This window comes from Gallinula chloropus, assembly GCF_964237585.1.
Source record: "Gallinula chloropus genome assembly, chromosome: 1".
Lineage (NCBI taxonomy): Eukaryota > Metazoa > Chordata > Aves > Gruiformes > Rallidae > Gallinula > Gallinula chloropus.
The window spans coordinates 86,879,446-86,891,453 of NC_140085.1; the positions used below are offsets into that span (position 1 = coordinate 86,879,446).

General features: G+C 51.1%; 1 protein-coding gene across 1 annotated transcript; it reads left to right on the top strand.

The window, feature by feature from the left end:
* Positions 1 to 434: 434 nt before the first annotated feature.
* On the top strand, positions 435 to 10,435 carry VTCN1 (V-set domain containing T cell activation inhibitor 1; the record flags this gene model as incomplete). Its single annotated transcript, XM_084271419.1, has 5 exons — positions 435 to 466; positions 5,134 to 5,198; positions 6,669 to 7,016; positions 9,346 to 9,624; positions 10,314 to 10,435. The coding sequence occupies 5 exons, from the start codon at positions 435 to 437 to the stop codon at positions 10,433 to 10,435; spliced, it is 846 nt and encodes a 281-aa protein (XP_084127545.1).
* Positions 10,436 to 12,008: the final 1,573 nt, after the last annotated feature.

A 12,008-nucleotide genomic window follows, 5' to 3' on the forward strand; every position in this document is an offset into this window, starting at 1 on the left:
ATGACTGGAGACTTTAGCAAAGAGATCTGAGCTAGTCCTGCATGTAATGCAGCCCGTCGGTGGTGGGCTGTGGAACTGCATGGGAGGCTGCTACACTCTGACCCCAGGATTAACTGGCTACCAAACGATGCTGGGCTATTTTTTGGTTTAGATCAGACCTGTTCATTTAATGGATAGTGGAGGAGGTCTCTCCTGTTGCCCAGTGACTAACCAGGCATTCCTGCCTTTGATTAGTCTGGTGGGGGGAGCTGAGATGCTTGCTGCTTCCTCATTCCTGAGAGTTCACTGCCTGGGCTTACCACTCCTTAGTGGAGTTCGGTTATTTAAGCAGGACACCCTCAGAGAATGTTCCATACGAAGGGCAGTGGCTGTGCTGAACAGTGTGGGACCCTGGGGCACCTGGTGCTTGGCTTGTCTTCGTAGGTGCCGTGACCATGGCTTCCCAAGGCCAGGTCATTTTCTGGAGGTATGGTATTATCTGCATCTGCTTTGGGAGAGAGGAGGGAGGGGATTGCATTTTCCAGACTCCTCAGCTGTATCACCCTGCTGTCAGGAGCTTTCATGACACCAGTTCTTTGCAGCTGGACTCTGTACTGAACTCACCTGAGCTAATTAAATACCAGTACAGCTTATTTTATGCAATCAGTAAGGTCATGTACCTGTCAGACACCCACATGCAGATCATCAGCTGCAGCCAGGATGGAGATATGTGTCCTAGAAACTCTGCATGGCCAGAATATGCCACTTCAGGTTTAAATGCTGTTGTAGGTCAGGGTATTGATGGCTTGAGAAAGGCTCTGTGTTGCTGCTGTGTTAGGTTAGGGCATCAATGGCATGAGTGAGGTCCTGTATTCCTGTTGCTGGCCCTCAGGCAGCTGCTTGTGCCTCCACAGCATGCTGTGGGGAGAAAGGCAGAAGCTGTTCTACAAGGTTTCCTTGCTGTGTGGGCCAGGAGTAAGAACTGGGGAGATGTGCAAGCTGCTTTGTGCCTCTTGTTTCAATGATCCTCTTTCCTTTGGAACTACTGACCAAGTCCTGGTAAACTACAATCAGAAAAAGAAGTATCACAGGGAAAGCCATAAAAATATCCACCTCCTTATGTCCTGGTTAGTTTGCTAAATTAGTTGGCAAACTTGCTTCAGCCTCTGAGGAATGTGGACCGGCCTCACATCTAAATCTGACTGCTTGAACAGACCCACCACCAAGCCGTGTCTCTTCATCCCAAGTGTGGGATGAGTCCTCTTCCAGGTTGGATAGAGGCAGGGGCTCCAGTGAGGTGTGTGAAACACCCGTGCCTGCATTTATTCTGTCAAAAAGGTTTCAGCTGTCACTAGTTCTGTCCCACCTGAGCTGAACAGCAGCGTGGAGGAGGACAGTCCACGTGTGAACAGAAGAGACCCCTCACACATGAGCTGTGCTCCAGACTTCTCACATGGGGCACCAATGAAGTGCTAAAATGTAGTGTTATCTGGACCTTCTCACTGACCCAAGTGAGGTCGTTGGACATAATGTAACACGGTGTAAATGTCCACTGGGCATCATATTCCTCCTGCATCTGGAGTGGGTGTAGTAAACAGCTCAGTTGTTCTCAAGGGGCAGCCCAGCTGGCTTTGGTGGGGGAAACCCAAGAACTGTGTGAAAAAATGTGGGTCTGCCCCTTGCTGCTCTGAGAGCGGTACTGGGGCTCTGCCAGCACCTCGGCCTGCCCCAGGCAGCTGCACACAGCCAGCCAGCAGCAGCTCACTGGAAGAAGCAGGCTTCTTCAAGGACATTGGCTTCTTCAGGCTGATGTTGAAATGCAGAAATAGCCCAGAAGGAGGGGTGAGCTTTCCAGGAAGCTTCAGAGGAGCAGTGGGAGGTTTCTATTGATTTTAGGAAAGCAAAACAAAGTTAAAAAACCCACTAAAAGTACCCCAACTGATGTGCTGAGAAAAGTTGAGCTCTACAACCATATTAACCACTTGTTGGAATGGAAACCCTACCTTTTGGATTACCCCTGCCATGCTATTTCTTTTCCACAGTAAGCTTTGATGTAAGAAGGAAAGCAGAGGACCTTAAATCTTTTAATCTTCCAGGTTTTTTGCACCCCCCCCCCCCCCAACTCCATTGCCAAGGGGAAGCTCACTCTGAGCAGAGCTAGAGATCAGGAAGATGAAGCCCCTGCAGCCCATCACAGCAGGGCTGCAAGCTCTCTCTGTCCCTGCACCGTGCTGAGCAGCGTTCAGGTGGGGAAGGAATGAATTTCATGCCAGACCCCTTGGACTGGTCAGGAAAAGGACCACGGAAAAGAGGGTGGGATGCACAGAGTGAGCTGCCAGACTGGCGCCAGGAGCCGAGGGTAGTGTCAGGGCCCTGACCTGTGCAGCCCCAGCCATCTGTGTCCGTCTGTTACCATGCCTCTGAGCTGTGCTGATGCAGAGGAAAACTGCTTTTCACTTGAACTGTTGGGCCATTGCGAAACACAGCGACCGTCAGCACGCGGCTGGGTTGCCAGCTTCCTCTTGTTCATCCTGCGTTTGTCCTACTTGACATGCATGGGAGGCTCGTGGGCAAAGAGTTTGAAGGCCCCTGCGATCCTCAGGTCTTGCTTTTTCTGCAGAGGAAACTCCAAAGGGCCTGGTTTTTCCTTGACCCCAGCAAAGGGTGTTGAAGTGGGCAGTGACATCCCCGTAACCAAAATTGCCATCTTCCCTGTAACAAGTGAGTGGCTTTTTCCATCAGCCCTGCTGCTGCTGCCTCGAGTCAGGGGTGGGAAGCACCCCTCTGGATTCAAAGTGAGCAAGGCAGGTGGTACAAGGGGGAGACAAAAGCATCTGTGCTGGCTTACCTGTGCTGGTTTGCTTGTGTTTGCCTGTGAGCAAGCTGAGGGCAGTTTTGCCCAGCAGGGTGATAGGGCAGAGGTGGTGTTGAGGCCACAGGGTCCTTTCGAGGACTGGAGGCAGGTATGATAGAACCTGAAGCATTCAGCAGCTGCACAGGAGGGTGTCTGGGCTGCTTGTCCCCTTTGGCATTTACCAATGAAATCTCACAGGCAGCAGCATCCTCAGGCTCACAGCAATTTCTTCTCTGCCCGCTCTTGGGAAGGAGGATTTTACTCCAGAGGGGCGAAGGTGAGTCACAGTTGCTGTGCGACAGCATGGTGTGGCTGCTGCTTGCTCCATGCTTCCCAGGCGTGTGAGCAGAGCCTGGTCATGGCAACCTTGGCTGAGTTTATAGCAACTATCTCGCTCTGGGATCAGCTCCTTTGAAACTCCCGGAACTCCTCAAGTAGGTAGATATTATTCAGCGTACACAAGAGGCTTGGCCCTGGAATAGGGAAGCACAGGATTGTCCCACGGTGAGCCTGGCTGAGATCTCAAGGAAATCAGTGTCAAACCCCGTGGGATACGACAAGTTTTTGCTGGGAGCTGTCACGCTGCAGGATCCACATGAGCCAACAAACAAAGTCCCCGTCCCACAGGCCCCCAAGGGGAGGCAGTGGCTGCTAATGGGTCCCCAGGTTGGAGGAAGTCAGACATGTGACACATCCCACCTCTGAGGGCATCTAGGCAGGGAGGGCTTGGTACGGATGTGAATACATATATGGATGCAGATGAACCTTTATATTGATTTACTGCATCCTCGTGGCAGAATACACAGTTCTGTTCCCTCTCCTGAGCACGCTGGGATGTGCAGCCACGATCTCCTCAGACAGCTTTCCATTGGCTTTAAGGATGAAGATGAAAGAGGAGGGCAAGCAAACCTTCTGCAACATCTCCCTTCCTCTTCATCCCCTCTTTCAACCCATCTTCCCATTCTTCCCTTCTCTGCTGCTCCCTGCAGGAGTGGCTGGTTCACATGGTGCAGCTCCCTGGAGCTCCCTGTCAGCATCTGCAGTGATTGAGGCCGATTGTGCAAGCAGCTGAGGCAGGACCACACGAACGGCAGGAGGAGCTTGTGGTTGCAGGGACATCAAGGAGCTCTCGTGCAGAGGCTGCCCGATGAGTTGGGAAAGAGTGTGCTGCAAGCTGGCAAATGCTGCTGAAGCAGAACAGCTATTTCTGTGTGGGCAGAAGGGCTGCTTGTGACATCTTGCAGCCTGGTCCTGTCTGGGGATGGGACGGGAAGGAGCAGCTCAAGAGTTTCTGCATGCAATGGGGCAAAACAAGCCCTGAGCTGGCAGCTCTGGATGCTGGTGTGGAATGACCACCGTTGGTACCCACGCCTCCTGCAGCACAGCTCCCTCCAGCGCCCTGCCAGACTTGGGAACTGGATAAAGTCCCCTGTGATGACCTCCTGCAGCTCTCTGACAACCCTGAGCCAAGCTGAGCCCATCATGCCTGTGAGACTGTCAGGCATGTGCACGTGAGCTGCTTGCCCTGGGATCTACCAGTGGGGTTTTGTGGGGGGCTGCTTCAGGACTTGTTCTGGTGGGGAGCTGAGGTTGCTGCCACAACCTGCCCGTCCACATGGAAATGAACCCAGGACCACGTGTGACAGCTCCACCGGCTGCACCCAGCCGTGCTTCTGGGTCTGTCCAAGCTATGGCTGTGCCAGTTGGGTTGTGTTTGGCAAGGGTCAAACTGTGCTGCTCCATGTCATGCTGCCTGTCACCTCCTCCTCTGCCAGGGCTGCTCTTTCTGTGTGGCTTGGCAAGTGATGCTCTTCCTCAGTCTCTCATTCAGCACCCCTCATCCATTGGCTAATGAAGCATCCCAAATCTGACCGTCCCACAAACATGGCTGTATTTCCAGCTCCTTCCTGCCCACTCCCTTGCTTGTACTAGGTGTCTCCTGGGGTCAGAACTTGTCTCCATGCTCTTCTCACCTCCCTGGGCAACTGGTCCCTCCCAAGTGCCAGCAGAGACTGCCTGGCTCACTTATGCACCAAAGAATGCACAGAGGAGCCTCCTCACAAAGACAAAGCCTGGGTCTCCTCTCCTCCTGCCACATGGTGCCCCATCTGTAATGATGAGTGTCCCCAGATGTTTGTCACTACCATGGTCATGCATTGCACCGGTCCAGCTTGCTCTAGGTCTGCAGCCTACCCGCCTTGCCTCACCCTCTTTCCTATTGCTGGCTCTGCGGACATGTGCAGGGTGTGAAAGGAGGAGGGCTGCAAGGTCATGTTGTCCTTTCTTTTTTCCCCAAATAGCATGACTACTGTCATTATCATCCTGGCTGCAGTGATCGCCCTGATCATTGGTTTTGGTGTCTCAGGTAAGTGACTACTCGGGTTTCTTGCTGTATTGGTGGGGTGATGAACCACCACTCACTGCTACCGCCGTAGCTTCATCCTTTGCGTGGAGTGAGGTGTGATCTGGGGTGCAAGTGGCACCTATGACCTTTTGACAAAGGCTTGCTTTGTGGTGCTTACGTGCCAGATGGCTGCATTCAGACTGCATAGGCGGCCTCAGTCCTGCCTTTCTCTGCAAGACACTGCTCTGCAGCATTAGACCCCCGCGGAGCTGTGCTCTCGTTGGACATTGTGAGCTGTTGTGGGTTTTAAACAGTGCAGAGGTTCATACACACACACACACACACACACACACACACACACACACACACACACACACACACGTGTGTGTGCTCAGAGTGGGTTAGAAGGTATCAGCACTTGGCGCTCAGAGCCGGGTGAGGAAATCTGTGTTGAATCTTGATTTCCACAAAGACTTGTCCGTGGTCTGGCCCCAGGCAGTGGCTGTGCACGTGAGCCCCGCTGCTTTCACAGTGGAAATTAAGGTATTTGTTGGTTGGTTTGTTTGGCTTTAGTTATCTGGCGTGTTAGTGACTGAAACATTTGACTCCCATCTGTTGCTCCATGGAATCCAGCTGAGGCAAGGGGTTGATACATGGAGCAGCCTGTGCTGCTGGAGGGAGAGGGCTGTGTTAGCTGAAATGTCCTTGGGCCTGGAACCCTAAACCTCCGCATACAGAAAGTCCTGAATGTCCTATATTCCTTCTCCCAGATGGGAGGAGATGATGGCATTTATTGAGAAGTTGGGCAGCATCTGCTGGGATGGGAAGCATTCCTCTGCTTCCTCAGAGATGGCAAAACTGTGTTGCTTTGGTCTTGGCCAAAAACACAGCCAAGGGCTGCACAGGAAAGCAGACCCACCTCTGGGAAGGAGTTAATTTTCAAGCTCGCTGGTTAGGATTCGACTTGAGACATGATCTGTGTCTCCAGGGAAAGGAAATGCCAACTTTTTTTAAATGCAAGAAAACAGTTTGAGTTCCCGTAAGGGTGAAAGATCAGCCTCTTAATTTCCCTGCCAGCATTATGCCTTGCAATCACATTTATATTGCATAAAGGGAAGTCATGAATAAGAACAGACATAAAAGTCACACTCTTCTGGCAGCTGCAGAGAGAAGAATCCTTGATACATACAAGTGAGCAAGAAAACACCATGCTAATTCTTCTGGAATAAATACAAGGAACTGCTTTTTAAGCAGGCTGCTTGCTGAAGAAAGACTTCTGTGCTTTATCTTGGCATATAAGCCATGGGAGTTGCCCTCTGATAGTACCACTGGTAGCTGCTACTGGTGCCCTTGCAATGTGCCGTTGCCTGCTCGGCCTTGGGGCTGGTGCGTGCCAGCCAGCTGGGGCTGGCATCTCTCTGCAGGGCTGTCCAGCCTGTCTTGGTGCTCACTGCTTCACCTTTCTCATGCTGCCTTGCTCTCTCCTTGCAGGAAAACGCTCCATCAGAGTGACGGCGCTGACGTCTCCTGGGAATATCGGCCAGCGTGGCATCCTGGGCTGCACTTTTGAGCCCGACATCCGCCTGGGCAGCATAGCAATCCGCTGGGCTAAGGCAGGGGTGGCCGGGCTGGTTCACGAGTTTAAAGGTGGGGAGGACCAGCTGCAAGAGCAAGACGCGTCGTTCCAAGGCCGCACGGCGGTGTTTGTGGACCAGGTGATCGGTGGCAATGCTTCCCTGGAGCTGAGGGACGTGCAGCTCTCCGACGCCGGCACCTACCAGTGCTCTGTCACCACGGCCAGAGGGAGTGGGGCGGCAGTGTTGCGGTACAGGACGGGAGGTGAGGGCTACAGGGAAGATAATCCTGCTGCAAAGATGCAGGCTGACGTGGTTTGGTCAGGCCTACCCATGGTTACACCAGTGCTAGAGGCTGTGAGTGGACCCTGCGCCTCCAAGCAGCCACCATCAGGCCCTGCACCCCTGAATGGCACTGGGATTTGGAGGGGTTTTTTTCCACTTTTCCAGAGATGTTTATGGCCTTACCTGCACTTCTTGGATTCTTGTTCCAGGGGAGATTATTATATTAATGCTCTCAGTTGTCTTTTTTCTTGTGTTTACCACATGTAGTCTAGAACCTGCCTAGCTGACTATAAAGAGCCCGTATGAATGGGAGTAGCCAATTTGTCTTAGATATAATCAGATTTTATACCAGTTAAAGACAAAATGATAGGTTTTCCTCTCTAAATTATGATATATCTGCAGCCAGGAGAAGTGCTGCCTAGCAAAAATTGTAGCCTAAACATTCAGCTTTTAGCAATGACTGTCAAAAAAAAAAGCCACAAACCACTCATATATCATAGTCATCTGAAGTATTACATATTTGCTAGAATTAATTGCTTGCCTTGTTATGAGTCAAGCTTAAAGCACACACAGACGCTGCTGAATTTTCACTCGTGGGTGTTTAATTCTTCTGAACCCGCTGGGCTTGGTCATCGTGTTCACAGCTGGCACAAAGCAATACACTCCCACTGAGCTCGACAGCGTCTTTCTAATGGAAGCGTGGTGAGTTGCACTGACTGTACAATATGGGCAACACGAGCCTGCACAGGAAGATGGTCCTTGTGTTTCTCTGGCTGGCCTTTGCTGGCATCCCTGAGCTCCCAGCATATCCCTTGATCTCAACAGCTCAAGCTGGGAGAGGAGAAACTGTTAGACCTCTCCAAGTCAAGGAAATGAAGTTCTAGGAGGGGTGACTGCCTATGTGGTGAGGCCAGCCGTACCAGCGGTATGAGGCCAGGGCTTCAGGCCAGTCCTGGCAGGCCAGTAGTAGCCGGCAGAGCTCTAGTATGAGACGGGCTGCTTGGCAGAGCCAAAGCACCAGGAGGTGGGCACCAGCTTCTCTGCAGGAGCTTGTGATAGATGTCTTGGTGACACAGCCACTTCCCCAGGGAGCCTGTCCTGGGACAGAAAGGCATCATGAGAGTTAGCATCACAGGGACGTCTGGAGAGTCGTTTCACAGCCCCCTGCTGCTTACTGAAAGCGTGTTTTCTGCCCTGCTGCCATGTAAAGCACTTCCCCAAGCAGTGAAGTGTGCTGGACTCACAGGCCCCTTATCCTACAGTGGCAAGGATGGAAGAACTGCTTGGGACTACAGGAGGTAACAGCAAGGCTTGAGAGCTTTCACTCTTGTCCGAGGTGTGCTTAGTTCCTGTGGGGATTCGGTCTCCTACTCCGCCTTGAAACCTTACAAATCTCCCTGCTTTTGTGTTGTTTGATTTGATAGTTAAGGGAACCCACACAGAAAAAGCATTCATCAGAACACGTGAAATGCTGTATTAGGTTTTGTTTCTGTTGAAATTGCTGAACTCTGCTCTCCTGGAAAACTGAATATACAGAGCTATGTTTTTCTAGGAGACCAAGACTAATGAAGCTTTGTTTGAGGCAGCCTTTGCTTCAAAACACAGCTGAGTTTGTCATGGGCTTTAAATGTTTAATTGAATCCAAGGATGTTGGTGTAAATCCTGCAGCTCAGGCCATGCCTTAGTCTGCCCTCAGCCCTAAGAGGCGCAGGAATTTCCCTTGGCTGCAGCCCCATTCAGTGTGAGAGTCGTATCTCGAAGCTGTAGGTGTTGGTCAGGCTTCCTTGTCAGTCAGTTGAGTCAACTTCTCTTTCCCCCAGCCTCTGATAACAGCAATTTTTGGCATGTGTCTCCCTACTGAGAATAGTAGATGCCTCCTCTTGCCCACCCATCTCCAGCCCAGAGAGGCTGGATGTTTGGCAGACATGAGCAGTCTCAGGCCTGCCAGGTCCTGTGCTCAGCCTCCTCTGGGAGCTTGGATGTCCAGGATCTCTTGGAAACACTTTAAGAACACAGGACACAGCTTGTAGTTGCTAAGCAGAGTTAGTTAAAGACACTAAAGCTGTGCCATGACCTCAGCAACTCTTGTGAAACTGGACTGCCTTGTCCTAGGAGTCTTAGGGTCCCTGTAGCCCAACACATACAGACCTCTTCCTGGGCCTGTGCGCTTGGTTTGGCTACACGCAGGGCTGAGCAGTAAGTGCCCTAGAGACACTTGAGGCTGACCAGCAGATGCAGGTGGGTGTTTTCCTCCCCATTCCTAGACATTCGAGGTTTTCTCACTCTCTCCCTCTTTTCCCCTCCCAAAGCCTTCAGCACCCCCAAGGTCCATGTGGACAACAGCAGCCGCGGGGACACGTTGCAGTGCGAAGCGCCGCGCTGGTTCCCTCGACCCGCCGTGCACTGGACAGCCTACAGCGAGGCTGGGGAGTACCTACCTCACGCTGCCAACACCAGCTACAAGCTGAATGCAGAAAACATCACTCTGAAAGTGATTTCCTTTCTGCACAACATTACTGCTAATGCCACCTACACCTGCGTGATCGAGAACAACATTGCCAAGGCTACTGGCAACATCAAAGTGACAGGTAGAGCTTAACACCCCCCAGAGACCACAGGCACTGGGGAGAAGAGTTTGCACGGGGTACTCGTGTGTGTTGTAGGTGGGGAGGGGTCCTGCAGCACCTGGGGTGAGGAGGGAACTGAAATCTGTGGCTAATCCAAGCACCTCTCTCTGTCCCTGGGATGAAGGAAAGGGTCTGTGTCTGGTCCTGCTATTTCAGGTGTTTTTCAGAGGAACAATTGCTCCTTTGGCATGGGGACAGAACTGCCAGGAAAGGAGAGGAAGGAGAGGAAGGAGACACTTCATAAGAATGTATTCCTTTGAACAGTAACCAAAAATAAACCAAGCAGCCAAAACCCCTAACTTTTGACTATTCAGCCAGTTCAGCTAGAGCTCTTTTGTGTACCAAACCAGAGGGCTTCTTTAGCTATTACTAACAACAACCTCCCTGACCCCAGCCTCCTCCCTTCATTTAAAAGGCCATCTTATTCACAGGAAAGCAAACTTTCCAGAAAGGCTGGATATCTATTCCTGTTCTACCTGAGAAGGGTCATCTCTTCTACAGCAAGGGCTTCATAGCTGCACATCTCCAGCACAAGAGGCAGGGTCTGTTGTTATCAATATTCAGAAAAATGGGGAGGAATCAATATACGCATTTTGCCTTCCCTGGTGTGTTCCCCATTTTGGTAGCATCTCACTGTTCTTCTGCTACAGATTTCAGCATTACAAGGGGGACCAACTTGCAGCTGGTGGACCTGAACGTGGAGTCGGTGTCCTCCTCCCTTTCAGCTTGCCACTGGATGCTTCTGCTTTCCTTGCATCTGCTGTTGATATAGAGCCTCTATAAAACACTCAGAAACATGCCTGGACCTGGAGGTAAGCTTGGAAAGGGAAACTGATAAGCATATATGCTCAGTCAGTATATGTGCACCCTCTTTCTCAGTTTTATTACAGTGACAGACATATCTCAAGCCTCCCAGAATGGGAGGACACATCTTTCCTCTGTCCCTATCTCCCATTTTAGGTGGGTCACATGGCTTGTCTTTCCCATGGACTTCCTGATGGCTTCTTCCATCATTTTCTGCAACTTCAGAGATTCTTCTCTTGCACCACTGACTGTCACCTCTTGTGCCCTCAGTCTCTTTTCCTTCCCTCCACAACCTTGTCTCTGATGCAAAGGACACACACCTTGCGCGCTCCTCTGCACAACCTCTGAATGTTGGCTACAGTTCCTGGCTGAAGGCACTGTGGACTTTCTCTTCTCCCTCCCCGCAAGGCCTGCTACAGTACAAGCCTTGCTTGCACCCACTTCACTCAGACAACCCCATGCCACATCGTGGCACCTTTGGTAAATAGCATCTACTAGGGATACTTTGCAGAGGGCTAGAGGGAGCTGCCAGCCTGAGCCATCCCGCCTAGACCTGGAATAAGGAGGGCTGTAGACAACCAAAGTGCAGGACACCTGCCTTTAGCATTCATCAGCTCTGGTTTTAGGTGGTAGGCTCTACAGCTAAACTGGTGACGGAGAGCTACAGAAAATCAGCTCCGTCTTCCCGTGCAGAACAGTTACAGAGTTACCCACTGGCAGGACATGGTTTCCTCCCTTGTGGGCTGAATCCTCTAAGAGCTCCTCCTAGTTCCAGAGCATTGAGTAGCACAAACATGAAGCCAGCTGATTTCTCTCTTGTATTGTTATTTCTTAGCCATGTCAACAACAGGATACTTTGTTTGGCTTCAGAGAGAGAGTGAGGTACATGATAAGACTTATGTAAATAAAGGGAACACTGTGAGCCCTGGAACAAGATGTGTTCCCTCTTCCCAAGTAACCCGGTGACTAGAACTCCAATCATGGGCAGAAGCTCAGAGACAAACAGGAAAGGGGTTCCTGCAGTACCTCTGAGAACTAGTACTTCAGCCTCAGAGTAATAAAAGCAAGTAAATTTTAATTACCCACCAAAGAGATTTGAGTCACCCGGCTCAATTCTTGCGAGTCTCTCACTGCCCTCATAAAACTGTAAATAAGAGAGACAGTTAATCTACTGGGTCGTCTCAGAAGACTATAATTAAACACCCCTGCTGAAAAAGATGCTGTGAATGGCAAAATGCAGATGGATTAGGCAACAGCCACCAGGCTGGGAATGTTGGGCCTGCAACCCAGCAAAGGCAAACACAGCACGGGGCCTGGTGGTCGCACGTGCAGTGTGCGATGAGAGGGGAAGACTCACAGGTGATAAGGAGGAAGAGAGGGAGGCTACTAAGTTCCAATTCAGAACAGAGTTCTTAAACATAGTTATACCTATAGAGACAAATTTGCCTCTATTTTTAAATGTCTGTTCTCTGGCACTTCCTAGCCGTTTCTGTAGCGCTGCCTGCTACCGCATTATTCGTAGCACAGGAATACTTTCAGTT